Below are 23,548 nucleotides of genomic sequence, written 5' to 3'. Positions count from 1 at the left end.
GTGAAACAGATTCAAGTGATAACACAGGACATTATCAGGGACTGTGAGGCAGCACTGTTGTTAAAAAATGAAAACATGACATAGCCTATTAATGTGCTTTTCAACAGGTTATAGGTTAGCAATAGGCCTAGTTTAACTTTATAAATTGGTTACACGCAGGATCCATTTCTTCTTCAATGACCAAAAGACAATTGTTGATCTGTTATAATTTATTGTGGAGAGTGAATGTAACGTAATAGTAAGTTGTTGTTTTTTATTCCGTGAAGCCATGGGGCAGCTGCGCGCTCACGATCAATGCGCGCGCATCACAGTTTCACTGACGTAATCACCCTGCGACCAAACGTGTCTGCGACGCGACGCAGACTGTTTAGTTTAGCAATGGCGAGTGCTAAAAAGAGTCTTCCACTTTCCTCTCTGGCAGACTATGGAGACGATTCAGAGCCCGACTCTGAACCCGAACCAGAAGAGACAGGTACATGTTATTAAAGGTTATAGTTGTTTTCAGTCAGGTGGAGATAAAACGCCGTTTACAGCGGGACACTACATGGAAGCTAACGTTAGCTTGGAACTAGCCATCGCAGCTAACTTGGGAATCAAACTGTTTGATTAAAGATGAAATTGGTTCAGTCTAAACCGTTTTATAGTAGGGTTAGGTTTAGTTGATGCTTGTCAACAAACTCAATGATACTTGCTGCATGTCAGTGTTAACTGTAAAGTAACGGGGTTCATGTTTGGACATCGGTTTGTTTTTACATACGTTATAATAACGTAAAAGAGTTGTGTCTGTTTTTAGTGCACTCTTTGTTTTTGTTTTCTGATGTGTTTGAATGCTCACTGGTTCAGTGACACGACAAAAGTTATATTCTGTTCTTTCCCCCATTTTTACATTGTGGAATATCAAAATCGATATTAAAATACAAATTGTGGAAAATTGAGCTATATCAGGAAGTATGTTTGAGTTGAGTTGTTGAATACAACGAACCAAAGACAAAGAGCCTAAATTAGCCATTGGATAGTTGCCTTAGTCCACTGTCCATGGATGAGTTGGTGTCCAGCTGAATAGACTGGGCTGTGCGTGAACACATTCAACCTGTTAGCCTTCACTATTAGCTACCTAGACCAACTTAATTGAGCCCTGGCCATTATACACAATGATGATTTAGTTGATAATTATTGATAAAGTCAGCAAACATAATAATGTTAATGACAACAGACCTGAGAACACCACAACAGTGTACATCAGGAAATAGATTTCGAAACAGTGACAATGTATGGATTCATTGAATGTCCTCATCCTCAATTTTGATTTTAACTTGGTCACACTTGTTGATAGATCTAGGCTACATCCAAACATCACGATGATCAGTGCTTCGGTGTGAGAGATGGAGTGGATGGCTGCTGCTTTTTAATGATATCTTCATGACCAAACTGTGGTGCACTCTGTTGTGCCATTTGCAAGACACCTGCCTGCACAAGAGCTATGATGAACACACAGACAGACAGACGGTCCTTGCTTTGTAGGGCGTTAGTCTCCATGATGGAGAATTTACAAAAACTAAAACTACACTATATTGAACTAAAGATTGCCTTTTTTCTTCCCCTCTTCACCTTCTCCTGTCTGTCTCCAGGGGCGCGTGGAGCGGGACTGGTCTACGGCTACGGCGACGATGACCTGAACCGGACTGAGGATGTAGAAGAGAAGGTGTCTGGAGATGAAGACAGCAGGGAGAGCAACTCGGTCAGTATTTGAGCTTCAGGTTTCAGTGTTATCATTGTCATGTTATAACTCAGAGTTCAATCACAATTTAAATATCACAGAGGTCAGTTTAACAGTGAAGCTGAAATATTCATAGTTTTAGTCCTTGCTACAGCCCCTCTAATGGCAGCATTGTGTGTGTGTTTATGATTATGAGGTGGTTGATGCAGGCGACTGCTGGAGGTCATATGACTGTGTTTGTCATGTGACTGATACTTTTCAACGACAACGCAACATATGGGGGAATTTGCAGTATACGATAACAATGTTCAGTATTGCAATGAAGACATGTTATGATGAATGGATATCTCAGTGTGCATAGGGCTGTACAGCCTCAACACTGATAGTTCACCATTAACTTAAAGTTACTGTGGTGGGTGGAGCAGTTCAAAAGGCTTGTTGAACAGGGGTGTGATGATAACGCACCTTTTTTTGCTCACAAAGCTTGTGAAAACACTGAGTCTCATTCATCATTCAGTAGATTTTGAGATTTTGAGAGTAGCTACGAAAAGATTGGCACTACTAAAAGATTGATGAATGCGGAAATCCACGTAAATTTCCGCTGCATACAGTTTACAGACAAATCCGTGCTGCTCACGTTTCATGAATGAGACGCTGTGTGTGCTGCTGTGTGTTGTTTCCAGTTCATTTGGCTCAATAGCTGTACCATTGATGAATTGTTTGTTTTGCATTCCCTTTAGTCAGTCTTTTTTAATGTGTTCCTATTGCGATTACAGTGAAAATACAAATGATTGGTCTGCACTCATACAGGCTCAGATGCAGAGTATTGTTCTGTGTTGTCTTGTCTCTCCTCAGTCAGTTACACACCAAAGTGTCTCTACAGTTACATGTTACATGATCTTGATGTATGTTCTTGTTTTGCTTTTAACAAAAATCAATTTTGATTAGAAGTCTAAAGAAATCTAAAACATAAATCTGCAGCTGGTTCTGGCTCTGGCTCTGGTGTGTGCTGCCCCTCGGCCCCTCCTAGCCTCCTGTCTCTCTGGCCTGTATGGTTTTAACCCTCTCATTCTTGTTTTTATAGGAGATGGAGGATTCTGACGAGGGGAGGGACGCAGAGGATGTTGAGGTATTTGAACACTATCTGGTGAGAGATGGACTGGATCTTGAAACGGATTAGTTCTGATTCAAGTTTCATTTCCTGTGTGACTATACGGGACAGCTCTTTTACAAGATGTGACAGCAGATGTGAAGAAGGATGAACACTAGATGGTGCTGTGGTTCTATGTGTGTTTCAATCACCAAATTGGAACTTAATCTAGATGAGACGAGGTCTGAGATTGTTATTGATGGAGCATTCCACCTTCATGTGAGTTAAACCTGAACCTGCAGAAACTTGTACCATGCTGATCATCTGTGTGTACACGATGTTCGGGGCAGGCCTCTAGGTGAGAGAGAGTGAGTCACAGGCATGGCCCAGGTCCAATCCGCCCCCTAAAGACTCACACCCTGAACCCTCACTGACTGAACTGACGTCAGCTGTATGTGACTGAGTGTGAGAGTCTGTGAGGGTCCAGATGCTGTGAACAGGAATGGAACAGTATTTTACTTCACAACGCTATGAACTGTGGGTAATTTCTTTACCCAAAGTCAGCATCTGTGCTGACGTACGGTAAGGGGGCAGTAAGGGCATTACACAACAATTCAGTTTCTATTGTAGACTGTCTGACTACTTTAAATGATTTACTTTCAGATGAATCAAATAGATTGTGTCATTATAAGCTGCAGTATTCAGATATTTAATGGAAGTTAAACCACTGCACTGTCACCGTAAAACAACTGACAGCTTGACCTGCAAACTGCAGCCAGCTGACTGTCCTTCTTCCAGGGGTGGGGGTTGATTGATTGATTGATTGAAATCTTTATTCTGAAAATCAAAACAAAACCAAAACCAACTAAATTACCATTATCAGAGAAGAAAAAAAAGAATATATGAAACAAACAAACAAACAAACAAAAAAACTAATCATTTTATTACTAATTAACTAATAATAATAAATAAACATAAACATAAACATGTTCAAAAAGGAGTAGGTAGAAGTAAAAACGTATGAACTCCTACCCCCACTCTCTATTTTGATATTATATGATACCAATTATTATTTCATGTGAATGTCCGTATGATACCAATAATAAAAACAACACATCAGTATAATACTAATGATAAAGTATGATACTAATTGATTATTATAATAATACAAATAACAGTTTTATAGATAGTGTGCAGTCGATCCAACCTTTGCACCAGGTGTGTTTTGTTTGTTGCATCAACTGAATGATATGAACACGGGTGAATGATGAAAAGCATCCATCAGTCATCTTGTGTTTGAGCTCACTCAGAGCAGGCTGGATTAAGAGATGTGTCGGCCTGGACTCGAACATGGTGCATCCATTAATGTTTACATTATGAAGGTGAACAAACTGATTGCATTGATGCACTGTTTATTTAACATGACCAACAGTTCAGACATGCATAATCCCCAAAACAAACTAACAGAAGTACAGCAGTTACACTGTGTATGAACAGGTACACCACACACACATTTCTCCACACATCTCACACATTGATTTGCTTCAGGTCAGATCCACACAATTTAAAACTACTTAATAGTTTTTATATTTAAAATGCAACCACACACCAGTTCAGTTCAGTTCAGTTTTATTTAATGTTCCAGAGGGCAAATTGGGTTGCAGCTCATAGAATCACATAAAAACAAAATGCATGACATGCTGTAGTGATCAGATCTTCTAGCACAAAAATATTTTTATATTCAATGTTGTTTTTTTAAATTGTATTTCTAGCCCTAGTTATGGATGCACCGATGTGGCTTTTTCAGTCCCAATGGTGATGCTAATACCTGGGCTTAGCTTATCGGCCGGTACCCAATCCGATCGTATTTTGCAATGCTATCACCAGCCCTTGCAACATTTCCATTGCAGATATTGCAAGTACCTGTCAAACTAGTGATGTGGGGCTGCTGGCAAAGTAATGCACAGTAAAAATGAATTCTGTGCCGACTCTGTCCCTCCCATTTATTATTGCTACAGTTCTGTTATCTACGGATTGAGTGCTGGCGTTTTGATACAGTTCTGCTGAAGTGCAGATAAGCAGTCGGCTCGGAGCTGGAACCTCCTTTAACCTGAGCCACTGAGTTCTTATGAAGTCTTTGAAGTGTTGCTGCAGACGGCCCGTTACACTAGGGCAGAGAAGCACGGGCATCAGGAGACATTCAACTGTCTGTGGTGATCTTTGGTTTTCATCAAGCCCCATGTGCAGGTGAAATCTGTTACAGATGTTCAGGGTCCGTGTTCAGGGTAATTTCCCTTTAGTCTTGGTCTACCACCTGAAAATCTGTCAAGTCTGCAAAAGTTATTTAGAGACAAACAGTAGGTTTGATTTCCTGTGCGCTGCCAAAACAGGTGTGTCGTCCAATACAACAGACAAAGATCTGAACTGTGTGGAGAAGGTTATTCATCTGTAGATTGTGGTGGTTTTGGATTGGTGGATTGGTTTTAGGTTAATAATTCACCCACTTTGATTAAAAATGAACAGTTAAGTTATCTGTTGGGATGTTGCAATCCAGTTTTTTTGTTGCCACCAATTCCAAAACTTTGATGAGCCTGGTCGACCAATCACTGATGGTGTACTGTACATTTGATCAGTCACATACACTTGACCATGCAACGGACATGGTGTTTTGTGTTGGTGCCTGTCAAGGTCAAGGTTTCTTTATTCATACCAGATGGTAAATGTGTTGTGCAGATGGGAACTCAGCAATCCCAATTTAAAAGACTTAAGCCACTAAACAACAACAATAACACAGACGCACCGTGCCGTGGCACAGCCTCTCGCCGCGGAATGTGATGGTCTCTCGGCCACAGCAGCTCGGGAACACCGGTCCCACCGGTGGTCGCGGTCCTTCTGTGGTACGGGTCGGTGCCAGCGGTCTGCTTTGATCAAGGGACCATCACATTTTACCGCGGGAGGACACGGTGTTGCTCGAGATGAAGACCGGGCGGGACTGTTGGCTGAGAGCTTCCTGTTTCGGCTCCAAGCTGCATCCACATGCAGAACTCCGTTGGCAAAAGCCGAGTTATGATAAAAAACTTCCAGATCGTGAGCTGTCATGAGTTTTTGATCGTCATCTATTTCAGTTCTGCTCGTCGTAGAGTCCCCAAATTTACACATAAAGGTGTGTTAAAGTGTCTATTTTCATAATTTAAAAAAAGAAGCAAAAAACGTAAAATTACATTTTTGGCACTCAACGCATGGGAACGAAAAACGAGAAATTACGTGGTTGGCACTCAATGAGTTAATAGATACTTGAAATATTTTATGCAAACATATGAGTAATGTAATTATATTTTGACTATATTTGATTTTACATATAATCGTAGTACTGCGATTATTTCTCTGACAATAATCGTGTCAAAAAAATGTATAATTGTGACATCCCTAGTTGTCAGGTTTAATGTGTCCTGAAGCAGCTGCGTTTTGATGAGTTAAAAAAAACAACTGAGTATGCCCAGCCATGTCTCGGCTCAGTGAGACGATGAGTCTCCGTCGTCTCAGACAGCCGGTGTCCTCCTATATCTGTATTGTTGTTGTACATTATTTCCAACCGGCCCTTCCTCTTCTCCAGCTCTCGGTGATTTGGCCGGTCTCACCGCCGTTCTTTGAGGTGCCTGTGCAGTTGCTAGGTGATGACGGGATTCCTGTGAATAACAGCCCTGTTCCTTTGTGCTGAACCTGTGCTCGGCCCACAGTGCTGCTGGCACAGGCAGCGTGTTTGAGAGGCCGTAAAGACTCTCTAACTCCTCCCGCTGAGGCCTTCACTGGAAAGAGTCCTTCTGATTTACTGCCCTGCTTTCTTTTACTTCTTAGAAGCTTCTGTTCTGTTCACCGCTGCATTCATACCTGTGATTAGTAGCCCTCAGGTGGGAAATGTTTCTGTTTTCACTTAAACTGACTCATTAATGTATACAACTAACACTTTTACGGAGGCTGCTTCCTTTCTTGTAGCCATCAATTTGGGTGTTCCTCACTGTATTCAACCACAGTGTCTCAGTCTGCTGCAGTGAAGTCATTAGACTGACAAGACTAAATATATATAATCTCTGTCTCTGTGTTTTTGTAGATCCCAGAGGCAGAAAGAAAAGACCCCAATGAGCTAGTTGGTAAGTACACGCACACACACATGCACACACTTTAACAGCTTAGCTATTGTACGAGCCACTCAGCAGAACTAGGTTAGTTAAAAAGTGACTGATTGGTGGGGTGTGAGTCTTTAATATGTGATTAGTGAGTCACAAGTGCCCTATACAGGTGTGGTACAGTCAGAGCAGACAGGAAGTGAGTGATACAGGGAGTGTTAAAGTTAGTCTGTGTGTGTGTTTTACTCACAAATCTGTCACACCAAAAAACTGTGATACTCGAGGTCCCTGTTAAACTCAGTAATTATTGTTGTGATACTGCAGAATAAGAAGAGGACAATGATTTGATGATGTGTAGCTTTGCTGAAGAATCATTAGAGTCAGAGAGTCAGTTAGCAGTTATTTGCCATTTGTGGAAGGAGACCACATTGGAAAAGGATTTTGCAAGAGCTCAAACAGGAACACTTAGGACAATGAGACAATAGACAGCATTGTTAATAAAACAATCAATAAACAGATACAATAGATAGAATAAATAGAAATGATAAGATAAAAAAGGACAATTTGACCCCATGGATAGGCTGACCAAGAAAAAGTACAGTACATACAAAAAATGCATACTATGTAAAGTGCAAAGTGCCTGCAGGAGCATAATTTAACATGGGGGAAAAAAAATTAAATGCACAATTTTTGTTTGTTCAGGCTACGCACGGCACTAGGAAAAAAACAGTTTGCATGCCTAGAGGAGGAGCATTTTATTGCACGATACCGTCTACCCAACGAGAGAGGAAGAAAAAGGGCAGTGACAGGGTGACCAGTGGGCTCATTTATAATATCTAAGGCACGGGACAGATAATTTATTTAGAAAGGAAATGAAATTGAAGTGCAGTACACTGAACTAGTCTAGGCCGGCGGTTCCTCCTCACATGCAGAGCTCACTCCTTCATCATGTCTGTGGTGTGGTGGTGTGGAGGAGCTTCACTTTTCACCACTGCAGCGACTCTGGGCCTGGACACTTGACATTCCTGCAGCGGAGCCTGGCTCCTCTGTCCTGTCTGTCAGTAAATGTCACAGAGTGTCAGCAGCTCAACACAGCCCTTTGTGTGTTTGTTGAAACACACACACACACACACACACACACACACACACACACACACACAGCCTCAGGCCTGTTTCTGTGAGTCAGATGGTGATTCTGAAGCAGAGAATAATCTTCTTTCTGTTCCCATGGTCTTCCTGTTGATATATTCACACTTAGCTAGATGTTTAAGATAGATGAGGCTAAACGAAGCATAATGCCGTTACCCCTGAAACACCACAGTTACACTGTGTACAGGGATGTTTTTAAAGTCCCCCTCCCGCGACCCTTTTTGGTTATTTTTAAACATTCTCTGTGTTCTTTAAATTGTGATTATGAAGTTTTTACAGGAACATGTGAAAAGCACGAAAACACGATTTTCATGGGAGGGGGTCTTTAAAAAGCACATACACCAATTGGAGGCTCTGATGTGTTAACAAGAGCACACAGAGATAGCTCTGTGTGTGTGTCTGTCCATGGCTCTGTAAGTGCACATTATGGTGCCACTCCACTCCGTTGTGAACAAGACTAAAGGTCTCCTTAATACCTGCTGTTATGAAAAGCTTCTTCCACTGATTCTTCAGTCTATGTTGGTTAGATTTGGTCCTACCGCTCCAGTGTAGTTACATAAAACACCTACAGTACCTGACTGACTCATCACTCTGCTGGTTAGGTTTGTATTCAGGACCGGAGGCTGTATGTTCTCAGATCACATCAGAAGCACTTTCAGACTTGAAATCAAACATGAACAAACTGATTAGGAAGGTTAAAAAAAACATTTATATCAAATCAACATTTCCCTAGTATTGCTAAAATGACTGTGAGTTACAGACTCAGCATTGTGCTCAGTGCAGGTCTGTGCCGCTCTGTTCCTGGTTTTCACTGCTCACTAAGGATCTGTTTCAACCTGCCGGCTCCTTACCTGGAAGAGTCTGAGACAGATCCAGGACTTTCATTTTAAACCATTTTACTTTGGAACTCTCATTAAACAGGGAATAAAACATCTATATCTGAGTTTATCTTTGCCAACAGGTCGACACGCAGCCACCAGAGTGAACCTGTATTTCATTCGAATTATACTTTTCTTTAATAAGAGTGGCGGGTATAAACAGTAAAGTACACTGGTGAGAATTTGTGTTGTGGTATGGGTTTTCACTACAGCTCTAACGTAGCTGCTGAAATTTCACACCACCATTAATAGAGGACCAATTAATGGGCACTGATATGACCCTTTATAAACTACTAATCTACCAGCAGAAGTACTATGGGTTGTGATAGTGGACGTCACAGGCTGGACTCCTACATACCTACATCTGGGCCAGTTTGAAAAGTGTGTGCTTGAGTTATAACAGCTTGATTTTCCACGGCAATTCATCAAATTATACTGCACTACCATATGGTCATGTTGCATTAATGTTACAGCTTTGGGTCCATTCATAATGTAAAGGTGAATGTTTTTATTAATGCACCATGTTTACAGCTTTAGTCCTCTGAGAATCTCATTCATGTCTGAACAAATGCAACTTCTGGTAGGAGAAACCTCAGGGTGAGAGATGGACATAAATAAACTTTGCAGAATGGAGCCTTGGCATTCACTTTTTTTTTCAGTTTTCACTATAAATTTCCGTCAGGTTGAGATCAGGGCTGTTTGTTGACCATGTCACTGAGTTGATGTGCGTCTCCTGAAGAAAACCTTGAACACCCTGCTTTGCTCTGTGGTTAGTTTCTATGGAAGTGTCCTCTTCTCTTTAATATGAAGCAACAAAATCATCTTCTCATGTCCTGTCAAGTCTTTACCTGCGGACGATCGGCACAGAACACACAAACTCTCACTCTCAGCAGTTGTTGAGAGTTGATTGATGGCACCGAGTGACTGTAAAGACTTTTCCAGAGTGACACTGAAGAATGTCTGGCCTCCAGTCAGAGAAATTCCAAAACAAGCAGAGCAGGGAAAACAGAAGAAGGGCAGGGAGGGAGAGGAGAGGAGCCTCCCTTCTCGTTACTCGCCCCAACAACAGCCACTCCCTGCCCTGAGCGTGCACTCCTTATACCTCGCTGCCTTATGAAACACACACAGGGAGTCAGGGACACTGTGGATGCAGTGTCGGCCTAACACACACTGACCCTTTGCTTCATATCTGAGTCCGGTCTCTGGTCCTGAACCCACCTTCCCTCTGATTCATCCACTCAGCAGTCAGTTGATGGTAGGGTCACACCAGCAGCTTCTTGTTTAAAGGGATAGTTCACCCAAAATTCAAATTTCACTCATTATCTAGTACTCACCCTCATGTCGACTAAGGGCTGGGAGAAGTTTCAGAGTCCTCCGTGCCTTCTCGGAGTTACAGCGGGGCTCGGTGCAGCACTGCATGTCCATATGATGGTTGCGAACGGACACCACTTTTCTTTGTCCAAAAAGACACACCAAAAACCATCCAAATACCTCCACGCAGTTCGTCTGTAATGTCCGCCTTGTAGTGAAGCCCCAACATGAGAAATTGTTCTGAAAAAAATTGTAGCGGAAGCTCCTCTTCCTGGTCCGTCCAAATTTTGCACGATTTGAGCCGGCGTCAGCAAACAAGCTTGAAATATAGACTTATTTATTTTTTTCGGAACAATTTCTTATGTTGGGGCTTCAATACAAGAGGGACATTACAGACGAGCACTATGGAGGTATTTGGATGTTTTTTGGTGTGTCTTTTTGGACGAAGAAAAGTGAGCTCTGTTCGCAACCGTCATATGGACATTAAGTGCTGCACGGAGCCCCACTGTAACTCAGAGAAGGCATGGAGGACTCTGAAACTTCTCCCAGCCCTTAGTCGACATGAGGGTGAGTGAAATTTGAATTTTGGGTGAACTATCCCTTTAACCCTGGCTGTGCAGGTAGAGACATGCTAACGCAGTGAAGAGGGAAAGCTGCCGCTAACTGAGAACATGTAAGGACTCATGTTTTGTGTGTCTGTGTGTGTGTGTGTGTGTCTGTTTCCAGCTCTGTTCTCGGAGAAGGTGAGGAACATGTCACCTGACGAGATCAGGATCCCCCCCGAGCCCCCCGGACGCTGCTCCAACCACCTACAGGTCTGACATCATAACTGTGCTTAGTGTCACCACAGTAGAGTAGATGTTCTGGGTCCCCGTGTTGTGTATTTGACTCAAAGACTGTAAATAAAGAGTATTGTGTTACTGTGAGTAACATCAGGAGCAGAGCTGGAAGCAGGTCCTCCATGATGGTGTCAGTCCATCAGTCCTCCTCCTCTTCTTTCTTCTTTGGTTTAGTTGAGATGTTTAGGGGAAATGTATCAGAGTAATGCACATATTTTCTTCAGGAGATGTAGTGTAGTAAGAGTAAAAGTTGCCAGAAGTAGTAATAGAAGTAGATAAGTAGAGTAGAACATTTTACTATGGTAGCGAAGTTACAGTACAACACTGATGTTTCCCTCGTTTCCTGCTTGTCCAAAAATGGGCAAAGGTGTGGAGGAACATTCAAGAACTATGGCAACTGCTCTGTCTCCGTCTGGGTAGTGTCTGACTCTGCCCCAACTCTCAGCCAATCAGAATATTTTTTTATAATTTAAAGTTTTTATTACATTTTCATTATTGCAAACAAAAAATCATATTAAAAATAATAATAATCTGAAAATAAATGAAATAAAAACAAGGCAGGCAGGTAAGTATGCAGGGTAGACAACTGTACACATCTGTCCACCAAAACTATCCCATTTTTCCATCATCATATAATTCTCACAGTTTAATCTCCCCTCTATAACGCTTTCCCACAAGGGAAAGATCTTCCCATAATGCATGGATAAATGTGAGCCAATCAGAATATTGAACAAAAAGCTGTTGAAGACTCACTGTTTACTCAACAGTGGAACTGCAACTTCTGGTTCTTCATTGTTGGCTTCAATTTTCAGCCTCTGAATTTAGACCTGTTTTATTGTCTTGATAAAACCTTTACAGGTCGATCATTTGATCCTAAAAGAAACGTCTCTGTCTGTTTGGAGAGTAAAGAGTAGGAGGATAAAGATATGAATCCTCCCTCCCTCCCTCCCCTCCCTCAGAGACGAGTTGCTGCCATCATGGAGGTTTTGATTGAGTCAAACCCAGATGTTCTCCATCAGCGTGAATAATTCAGCTCCACTGGTTCCCTCTGGGGTTAGAGATGGGTTCTGGTGTCTTCATAAATCCTGACACTCCTCCCTGTAATTTCAGTATGATTGTCTGTCATTCTCGGTATCTGCAGCTCCTTCTCTCCCTCTCTGTGGTTAGCTGCAGTGAGGAGCTGGGGCAGGTCAGGACACACAGCTGATTCAGTAAGTGAAAAGCTCTGCGTTATTCCCTGCTGGGCTGACACCTCCCCACCTTATGATTCACCTTCACCAGAGCTGCCTGGATATCCCTGCCCTCCAGCTACGGAGCTGCAGCACAACACAACAGCCTGATTGTGCTCATTATCGAACCGTTTCCAAGGCTCTTAGCCCAGGGCTTCGAAAATCCAACTGATTGTCAGCTCCTGAACCTCGTATTATCACAGACCATAGTGTGATTTCCCCCAGAAACACACTGTATCAGCTGCTCGTCATGAGCAGAGTGTTAGATATGCTTTGAAATAACTTGTGTGATAAATACACCTGACTTCAACATATAATTTACAGTCATTTACTGTTCCCCAGCTGGCCAACTAACTAGTTATGGGAGGAGCTGTGGAGAGAAAACACTCTATAACCTCATACATAAATAATAGCTCTGTCCAAATGAATTCTCCACATGAAGTAAGAAAGAAGTCTTGTTGTTTGTGACAGTCAGAAGCAGAAGAGGGGATTGTGGGCAGGAAAGGCAAGCAGACAAACCTCAGAATGAAGCATCACAGAGAGGAAAGACTGTGATCGTGGATCGTGATTCCACTCAAAACCTTTTTTTTTTAATCAGATTATCTAACTTTAGCACCAGATGTGGATCACTGGGGATCTACATGAGCTGATGAGGCATGAATAAAACATTAGTAGAAACAATATGAATATGTGTTGATGTCGGTTCACCTTCCTCTGCTTTGTGTTTGGTCAGGAGAAGATCCACAAGCTGTACGAGAGGAAGCTCCACGGAGACTTCGACACCAACAGCCACATCCAGAAGAAGAAGGAATTTAGAAATCCCAGGTACACTGAACACTACACACACACATAGACACACACACACAGCGAGTTATTGACAAAGGAGGTCAACACACTCACCTATATTCACCTGCTCTGGTTCCTCCAGTATCTACGAGAAGCTCATCCAGTTCTGTGGAATAGATGAACTGGGAACCAACTACCCAAAGGACATGTTTGATCCTCACGGCTGGTCAGAGGACTCCTACTACGAGGCTCTGGGTAAGTGTGTGTGTCTGTGTGTCTGTCTGTATGTGGGTCTGAGTGTGAGATCACAGCTGAACACAGTCTTATCTCTCTTCTTCAGCTAAAGCTCAGAAGGTGGAGATGGATAAACTGGAGAAAGCCAAGAAGGAGAGGACCAAGGTGAGGAGCCACTTCGCTCGATGTCCATCAGTGAACACACCTGAACCAACACAAGTGTTTCTGCCTTTGCACGAAAATGGTCCAGAAGTGAAAAAAACACCAGTATGCATTTTTACACACTGTTAAACCTGATAAAAACAGATGCACTCTTATTTAACCGTCAGATTAGTTTTTTCAGAGAAGACGTACACAGCTGCTGGATGGATGGATGGATGGATTTACTTAACTTCACTTCACTAATTTCAAACTGGGACATTCTTATGTTACAGCAGCAGTAGGCATTAAAAAAGCAAACAAATGAAGCTCATTCTCATTCTGAGAGGAAGCAGCAGCCATGGTGTTTCTGGTTTAACACTGAAAACACACGTGTGTCCTGTTTAACCAGAAACACCGTGGCTCCCTGTCCACAGTAAATGATATGGGCCTGTACACATGTAAATGAAGTGTACAAAGAGTGGAATCAGTTGTGTCCAGCTGCAGTAATGAGAGAAAGAAACCAGATACACTTCATTAATACTGTTGTTGTTGTTATACTGAGCCCAACCAGCCCCAAGTCATATTGTCTTATGTGTTTCATAGATTGAGTTTGTGACGGGGACAAAGAAGGGAACCAACCCGTCCAGCACAGCAGCCCCCACCACCAGCAACACCACCACCACCACAGCCACAGGTAAACCCCCATCACTGCTGCGTCCGTCCGGCCTGGTGCTATAGCACGGCCCTGTAGCTCTGACCCCTGGTACTGTGAGCTTGGTTATTAAATCCAGTCCAATCTTTACAACAATCAAAATTAGTGACAGAATGAACAACTCAAAGTTAAAGGGATACGCCAACATTTTTTTTTTTTTTTTTACGTTTCTCGCCTCACTCCCGAGTCCATGACAAGCAGATAGACACCATCCTTTCGACTGTGCGTGCAGTAACAAGGGAGAGCCCGTATCGCCCGTAATTAGCTTAGCTCAAACGCTGGAAGTGTATCGGTAGTGTTAGCCTGCCTCCACCTAAAGTCATCAGAGACGCTCTTCAGCAACTCTAAACGGACCGATCTTCGTCTCAGAGCTGACAAAACTCTCCGCTAAGGCATCTTGAGCGGTCAAATGCCGGTAACGGGACGAGATCGGTCAAAACGGAGGGTTCAAGCAAAGACGGTTTATTTTGGTTCAAGCTAGCTACATCGAGGGTAGGTTAGCTTCCTATTTCAAAGTAAAAGCACTTCTGTATGTAAAGGGCAACGGGTGTTTTATTTTGTGAAAGTAACCGGAAGTGCGTTGGTCACAACGGCTAGCTTGAGTAGCGCCGAATTTGTCCGAACAAAATTGTAAACAGCTGGTATTTAGACAAACTGCTGATCTAAACGGCTACTTTCTCGCCTAAAACTCCTGAAATGTTAATAAAGTGATATATTTACAGAGCTAAAATAAAATCAGCTTCTGACTGCTGATTTCGGCTCGGGTAGGAGTCAGGCTAACACTACCTATGCACTTCCAGTGTTTGAGCTAAGCTAATTACAGGCGATACGGCTCTATCTCCCTTGTTACTGCACGCACAGTTGAAAGGATGGTGTCTATCTGCTTGTCATGGACTCGGGAGTGAGGCAAGACATGGGGAAAAAAATGTTGGCGTATCCCTTTAAATGATTGGACTGAGCCACGCCTGCTTCACTGAAACCACAGAAAAACAGATTCACCAACGTACTGTATGTTGCCATAGAAACTGCACTGAATGAGTGGCAGCGACACAGGACGGGTGGCCTTAGAGAAATATTCCTGTGTTTGTCCCTCTAGCAGCTAGAGTCTAGCCGGACACACACTGTACCATTTCATCCTTTTTATGAGCCCAATGACTCATTTTAGAGGCGCGCTGAATATGATCCTCACAAAGCAAAGAGCCAATGTGACTAACCCTAACGTCAGAGCTTTTGTTTCTCACTGCCCCTGAGCAAAGTGTCAAATAGAACATCTTAGAAAACCATGGCAACACCACACTGGACAGAAAATATGGAGCCAGTTGGTGCTACCTCCTCTTTCCCTCTCCTGTCACGAATTTCAATCTGTACTTGGATTTTAGCTATTTTAATTGACATTAACACAAAACCATCGGACAGTACCAGTGTTTTAAGTCATTTAAAAATCACAGCTGTTGCACTTTTTCTTAAATTTTACACATTGTTTAAACTGCTGCACTTTATGATGTACACTTTTCACACATAATGGTAAAATGTTGTAATATTTAATGTCATTCTTGGTTTAAGGGATAGTTCAACATTTTGGCAAATTCACCCATTACCATAATCCCTATAGTCATAGCAGTAGGTTCATTACCTTTAATTATCAGTGCAAGTTGTTTTGAGATCCGCGGGGCAGAAAAGTGAGCTGCTCAGCTAACAGTAGATACAGTAGTCCCCTGTCCCTCATCAAACTCATCAAATACACAATCCAACAACTCCAAAACGCTCTGGTGGACGAGTTGTGACCTGCACATTCACCACGCTATGAAGTAATCATGTAACATTACAAGATGGAGTTGTGTTCGAGGTAAATGAGTATCCAAAACATTTCAGACACGGCTGCTGGGCGGAGCGACTTCGCGCAAGAAGTTCAGAGTATTTGCTGCATGTGTCGTAATGTTACATAATTATACGTTATTATTTGATAGCGTGGTGAATGTGCAGGTCACAACTTGTCCACCAGAGCGTTTTGGAGTTGTTGGGTTGTGTAGTTGATGAGTTTGATGAAGGACAGGGGACAACTGTATCTACTGTTAGCTGAGCAGCTCGCGCCCCGCGGATCTCAAAACACCATGCACCAATAATTAAAGGTAATGAACCTACTGCTATGATATTATTATAGGGATTATGGCAATGGGCGAATTTGCCAAAAATCTTGTACCATCCCTTTTAAGTAAAGGTTAAATAAACAAAAATAACCACTTTAGAGGTTCCAGCTCAGCTGTTAGCTTTAGCTTTGTTGCTAAACCAACCTGTCTCAGAGCTTTCAGACCAGTATGTATTGACAGTTGTCGACAGCCAGGACAGTCCACAGGGGGCGACAACAATAAGAGGCCGAGCTCGAGACACGATCCGTCCCCGTGGTAACCAGGTCAAGCTCGTTGTCTAGGTCCTGATCCCACTTTTCTCTCACCAGCAGACGCCCAGAAGAGGAAGAGTAAGTGGGACTCTGCAATCCCCGTGACCCTGGCCCAGCCCACGCTCATCACCACCACGGCAACCCTGCCCGCCGTCGTCTCCGTGACGACCACCGCCAGCGGCACCAAAACCACAGTCATCTCCGCAGTCGGCACCATCCTGAAGAAGGCCAAGCAGTGACAGGAGCAGGGGACGGGCCGTCCTCCCTCCGACGACCACGCAGAGCAGGACGTCTGGGCCGCGACTCGGTCCCGCCGCCTTCCTCCGTCTCTCTGACCGGATCACAGCTCGTATCCACGGCGACGCCTGCAGAGCTGATCACAATGACTCCTCTTTATCCTCCTGTTTATGAGTTGACTCTGAACTGGTCCTAGGCTCAGTAAGAAACAGCTCTGACACAGGTCTGTCAAAGTTTATTTTTATATCGCAGTCTTGGCTCAGTGTTTTCAATTCATGCCTCTGTAGCAGCTTTGTGTCGTCGCTCAGCATGTTCTTTTTCTTCTTCAAACTCTGATGTCAGATTTTTTTTAACCTTGTACATACTATGTCTTGATGATTGGGAATAAATAGATCAGATGTTGCCTTTTTAGACTTGTTGGACTTGTGTGTTTTTAGGCCTCTGACTTCTCTAACATCTGTGTTCAATTCATAATGAACATGTAACAAGGATTCACTTCTTCTCAGTGTGTTGACATGGAGCTTCAGCAGGTTGAGTGGTGTGAGAAGTTTCTCACTGTCCTGTGAACTAATGACAGATGAAGAGCCTCCATCTGTCAGCTGCTGTGTTGAACTCCACAGTCTGGGATAGTAATATTGTGGAAAAGTTCCTTTTTTCATGATTGAATTCAAACTTTGGAGGTCACGATTACTTGTTTTCACAATTAATCGTGGTATTAAACGCCACAATTAATTGATCGTAAAGATTCCTAAATACCGTTACTTTCACAAAAGTTGATGTTGGAACCTTATTGGCAGATGTGCGCAAAAATAAAGGTAAATGCACAGATACTGGTCCATTTATCTAATGTAACACTGAATTGTTAGGAATTTAAATGTTAGCGTGTCATTTTTAATTTAAAAAAAAGCAAAACAAAAAAAAACGATTAAAATAAACGCAAACATTTGGTATAGATGACAATTTATGACCTGAATATTTCAAACATTTCCCCTGCGGATTAAGAATTGGTCATATATTAATAGATACTTGAAATATTTTGTGTAAACAATGAGTAATGTAATTATATTTTGACTATATTTGATTTTACACATTCATAGTGTTGTGAAATTAATTAATGCATAATAATCATGATAATCGTAGTACCGTGATTATTTCTCTGACAATAATCGTACCAAGAAAATTTATAATCGTGACATCCCTAATTCAAACATGGCTGAAAGGGCTGGCTTTTCAGAGAGTGTTATATCCAAAATATCATAGTGATGGAAAGTTGACTGGAAGGGGAAAGTGTGGTAGTAAACAGTGAACAAACAAGAAGCTTTGTCTGTTCTGAGGTTGTGAGGTTATCAAAATTATATCTGTGCATATAGAAAGTTTAAAATCCCAATAACACACCAATCAAAATCATGTATAAACAAAGACAGTAGGAACACAAACCTACAACCGACCTGCTTATAAGGAGATGATAACAATTATGACACAGCAAAGGAAAATGGACAGGAAAATAAAACAAAATAAGATAAAAAAAAAAATTTAAAAATAGAATAAAAAGAATCAGATTAATTAAATAAAAGTTTGTATCACGTTATTCTTTTGATGCGTCTGTGCAGGCAGGGGTTGTGTGTGTGTGTGTGTGTGTGTGTGTGACGGGGGGTCAAACTGACCCAATCTGTTTCGACTGGTCCTTCTTTCCTCCCTTCCTTCTATCTCTCCATCCCTCCTTTCTCCACTCCTTTTGACCCAATCTGTTCCCTTTCTTTCTTTCTTTCTTTCTTTCTTTCTTTCTTTCTTTCTTTCTTTCTTTCCTCCCTCCCTTCTTTCCCTCCACCTTTCCTTCTTCATCCTTCCTGGACCCAATCTGTTCCCCTTTTCCACCCTTCTTTCCTTCCTTTTTCCCTTCCTTCTTCCCACCATCATTTTCACTTCCTTCCTCCCTTCTTTCCCTTCGTTCTTCTTCCTTCCTTGATCCAATCTGTTCCCTTCCTCCATCTTTCTTTCTTTCCTTCCTTCCTTGACCCAGGAGGACAACAGGAGGATGAAACGATACTGGTGGTCGACTGGTTAGACGACATGTGCAGAATTTGCCCCAAAGCAGTCAGTCACTCTCCCTTCTTTTCTGTCTTTGCACTGTCCTATCCAAAGCAACATGGTCGTCGACTCGGAGATGCCACTGCAATGGGAAATCTCACATAATTAGATTTTAATACTTGTATGTATACATTGTAAAGTGATGAAGTCCATGTTGGTGTCTCGGTGTGCAGCTGGTCCCTGCACCGTCCACGCTGGCTTCAGGCCAGTTTGGGGATCTGAGTCATTCAGGTGAATCACACCCACAACATCAACATGAACAAAGTCCTTCCTGCTTTATCACATGTTTCTGCAGAAGCTGGAGTTCAGATCCAGCGCTGAGGAACGCCCCGTTCCAAATGAGTGATAATGGAGGACTTGAACCAGCCTGTGGTTCTTCATCACACTGGATGATGGTTGTAATGAATCAACACACACAGACTGAAGCTGTAAGAACTGATGCTCTCCCAACAGAGTCGGCTCTAACCAGCAGTCAGACTGTATCACAGCTCCTTCATTTCTGACTGTTGTGAAATCTGCTGAGCTCATCAGGTTTGATTCAGAGACTGTTTCACGGTGTGTGTGCGTGTGTGTGTGTGTGTTTGGACGTGCAGTGTTCAGGTGAGTCTACAAGCCACACCTGGTGAACAGGTCGCAACTTCCCCAGATCAAACTTTCCATCCTTCCACATGCCATTTCACTCTCAGCTGTTTTCACAACAGTTTCAACACACTTAAGTTCTGTTAAACCCTCATGTAGCTGGTTAACATAATAAGCATCTGTGACATCTCCCTGATTAAAGCTGTTGACAGATTTAACTGTGTCACAGCTAAAAGCTCTGACCTGCTGCTCACTGAGATGTGTCCCATTAACTCTGTGTTGTTGTGTCCTGATTGTAGACAGTAGTGGATTATTGTTATTCAAACAAGGTACTATAAGGGCGATACCACCAAAAGAGTGCCATTTCTGTCCCCAGCATATTAAATGTATAAAAACATGTAATAATATAATATAAATTGCATTTAATTAATAAACAAATCACCATACACATGAATCATTGTAGAAATTAAAGATATATAATTTTTAATTACTATAAAAAGGCTTTCAAAACACTGAAACATAGCCTTTGTTGCATGTCCCCAGAGCCAAATGCTATAGTTTACCACAATGCATAATGAATAAAATCCTTCTAAAATCTCTTTTTTTTTTGCATATTAGTGTGACTTTATATTATATCTACACTTATATAACATTTTTTTAATTAAAACTTAATTATATTTTGGTTAAAATTCACATTTTAGTCCCGTCCCCAGGTTTTCACTCAGTGCTGTTACCCGGACACATTCTACACTCTAAAAGTTTTGAAACTCTCCACCAGTGACATGTTCTGCTGGAAGTGAAATCATTTAGGTCTTTTGAAAGTCATGGGAAGACCAACATTAAATTCTGTAATTTATTTTTCCTGAAATTGAATGATATTGTAGCTATGTCAGGGTCCGTCACTCTTAAAACTAATTCCTGTTACCTAAATTATCTCTAGACAGTGTTTGTTGATATCAAAAGTAAAATATTCAGTTAAATCCTAAGAATGTGCTCTGTGTGCTCAAGCTATTAGTATAGATGCTATTTGGCTGGATTTCACACAATTGCTGATTTTATTCTAAAAACTCATTGCTGTTACCCTCATTGCTGTTACTCATTCTTCAAAAATGCAATGATAAAACCAGCAATAAATTAAATAAAGTAGCCTGAGATTGACCAGTAGCCTACTCATTTTGAATGAGTAAATGTGTATATTAAAAAATTCTATACTGAAATGGAATGAAAAATGAAGTTTAATTTTTAAGAGTTACAATGAGCAAATGGCACTCTTTTGGCGGAATGACCCATAACGTGATCTCATTAAGTTTTCTAGAGAATCAGGATCAGAATGACGTTGCAGAGACGGTAGGCAGACGTAACCTACAAGGAATTTGATTTGGTTAATTCTGCAGAAACACAATGAATAAAGAATGATTGCTCACTGTGTGCCCAGATGTAATTACAAACAACACAATATAAATAAAGACAAACTAGAAGAAGAGGAAACTATAGTAAATAAACAATATATGGGTGGGGGGCAGCAGACAAGGGGGTCTCTGGCCTTGTTTATGAGACCAGTGTTACAGTACATATTTTCTGACAGAGGTTTTTGACATGTGACAAACAGGACATCATGCTGCAGATAAAGGCCCAGATTTGATGGTTTGATTTGAAAAAAACAAAACAAAAAACTATAAAGACACTACATGTTGAGGTTTACGTTGGTGTTGTGGGACATGAGCTCTCACAAATCACATCTGTCACATCTGTAGGAAACTGGGAGCTGGGATGCCTGCTGTAAGGAGGAGGCAGGTGTCCCTCAGTGGATAATAATACCCTTCTCTCTCTCCAATGTGGTACAGGGTGGTTAGGGCGGCTGGGACTGGGTTCTTCCTGTACTCCACAATCAGTCTCCACTTCTTATTTTTTTTCCAGATTGTTGTGGCTGCACCAGATGATGGATCTCCGGCTTCTCCCCAGAGATGAGTCCAATCAGAGTTGTTTCATCCTAATGTTTTGGTGCCACTGACCTGTTGTTTGCCACAGAGTCAGCCCACATTTATCAACACTACTAAGCCTTGTGTCTGGTAGGTAATTAGGTTCATCAGCATCATCCAGAATTTGTATCTGTTTGCTTCATGACATGTTTGTTTCCACAGAAATTCATTGTCATTTATTAACAAGTTATGATTATGGCAGGGGAAACAAGCCTGGATGTAAAGTATAAAACACACCACCATATTTTGAGTTACAGTTAGGCTCCCTTTGACCAGATGTAATCGTAGTGCAAATAACATTTTCCCTTTTTCCCCTGTATTGCTTGGTTCAGAGGAATAATCCCAGAACTTGATTGGAGGGTGGAGAAAGGTGATGAGAGGACAGACCCTCAAGTCAGTCAAGGTCAGGTCAAGGTCAGGTTTATTTATATAGCACCTTGAACCAAGGTGCTTTACAATTAAAACAATTACAATTACAGTTTAAACATCAGATAAAAGCACAATAAAATAAACATACAAGCATAAAATATAGGAAACAATAAGAAACTGTAATGATAAAACAATCAGTCAGGGGTTAAAAGCAGTCATAGGGATGTTTCAGTGTGTTGGTGTAGTAAACAGCTGGACCAGGTGCATTCACGGCAGGAAGTCACTACCTGTACTGAAAGCCCCAGTGGAGCGCAGAAAGCGCTTTACTTGTTGCACTGTGGGCAGACGGACAGATTGGAGGAATGATACAGTGAGTGGACCACACCCTTCAGCTCCTCCTCCTCCGACTTGTGAAAGCTGTCTGGACCGGCACCAACAGCCAGCCATGCAGCCAGAGGGGAGGAGGGGAGAGGAGAGGTGTTTCTCCCACAGAGAAGTTGCCCATTGTACCAAACCAGATGTGGTTGCTAGGAGCATGACTGAGTATGTTCAGATCTGTTCAGTGGAGCTGTTTTCTTGAATCCCAGATCTGTGTGATCTGAAACTGGAGCTGGAGCACAGGCCTGCACCAATCCTCATACTACTACTCCTGCAACTGCTCTCAGTGGTGGTGTTGTTGTTGTAGTTTTTCTTTTTCTTTTTAACATTCTTTTTATTGAACATTTTCAAAATTATAACAGTCCAGCAGAGTGCATACAGATTATATATCTCGATATCTCGAGGCCGCATGTATGGAATGGTGAAAACAATTTTCCTGTAAAGGACAAATCTATCTATCTATCTATCTATCTATCTATCTATCTATCTATCTATCTATCTATCTATCTATCTATCTATCTATCTATCTATCTATCTATCTATCTATCTATCTATCTATCTATCTATCTATCTATCTATCTATCTATCTATCTATCTATATGAGATATGAGATATGTAGCAAATCCAGAATACATCCACAGCAATGATCTCAAAGGTCCTTGTTAGGTCTTACATTTCAGGCAGTTGCACTCTGAGTTCCCAGGTACTTGTAACACTTTGTCAAACCTTGCTGTAAAAAGGTCGTTCTGACCGTTACAGTAATATGAAATCTTAGTCTTTCCAGAGAAATAAAGGCTGATATTACAGTAAAGACTTCCACAGAGGAGGTTCATCTCCTAACCATTTGGTCATAACAGCCTTTCGGCCCAACATGTACAGTGTTCTTATGTGATCTTAGTGATTCAGGGATATATCCCAATAAACATAATATTGGATTAGGCTGTAGTTGCTGCTTACAGTAATTATCACACTAACCCAGTGGTTCCCAACCTTTTTTGGCTTGTGACCCCATTTTGACATCACAAATTTCTGGCAACCCCGGGATCACATGCAGTAAAGATGCGCCAGCTCAGATATTTTTATGTGCTGCATTTAATTTGAAATTGATTTATATTCGAAGTATGGAATAGGAGTTGTTTAAGATTGTGTGTGGTGTTTTTAATCATTATTTTAAAAAGAATAATAATTACTTAAAAAATATATTTTTATTAGTAATTTACTAGACATTTCAGGCGGCCCTATTTGAATTCCAGGTGACCCCACGTGGGGTCCCGACCCCAAGGTTGAAAAAAACTGCACTAACCTCATCA

General features: G+C 41.8%; 1 protein-coding gene across 2 annotated transcripts; it reads left to right on the top strand.

The window, feature by feature from the left end:
• The first annotated feature begins 312 nt into the window (after positions 1–312).
• On the top strand, positions 313–17,257 carry sap30bp (SAP30 binding protein). 2 transcript variants are annotated; one of them, XM_085760661.1, is made up of 10 exons: positions 313–472; positions 1,629–1,738; positions 2,802–2,846; positions 6,916–6,955; positions 10,996–11,084; positions 13,071–13,162; positions 13,266–13,378; positions 13,464–13,522; positions 14,102–14,192; positions 16,666–17,257. In XM_085760661.1, exons 1-10 carry the CDS (start codon positions 379–381, stop codon positions 16,845–16,847), a joined length of 915 nt encoding a protein of 304 aa, XP_085616787.1. In that variant the 5' UTR covers positions 313–378; the 3' UTR covers positions 16,848–17,257. The 2 variants fall into 2 exon arrangements, with proteins under 2 accessions (XP_085616787.1, XP_085616788.1); XM_085760662.1 differs by having other exon boundaries at positions 16,669–17,255.
• Positions 17,258–23,548: the final 6,291 nt, after the last annotated feature.

This window comes from Trachurus japonicus, chromosome 19 (assembly GCF_045865225.1).
Source record: "Trachurus japonicus isolate A0001 chromosome 19, Traja_1.0".
NCBI classification, from domain to species: domain Eukaryota; kingdom Metazoa; phylum Chordata; class Actinopteri; order Carangiformes; family Carangidae; genus Trachurus; species Trachurus japonicus.
Note: the sequence above shows the minus strand (reverse complement) of the source record. Positions and strands in the feature narration are given on the sequence as shown.

Coding starts and splice junctions, on each gene's coding strand:
- sap30bp (XM_085760661.1), top strand. CDS start 379: ATGGCGAGTGCTAAAAAGAGTCTTCCACTTTCCTCTCTGGCAGACTAT. Junction 2,847..6,915: donor GGGACGCAGAGGATGTTGAG/GTATTTGAACAC, acceptor GTGTTTTTGTAG/ATCCCAGAGGCAGAAAGAAA. Junction 13,163..13,265: donor AAGGAATTTAGAAATCCCAG/GTACACTGAACA, acceptor TGGTTCCTCCAG/TATCTACGAGAAGCTCATCC.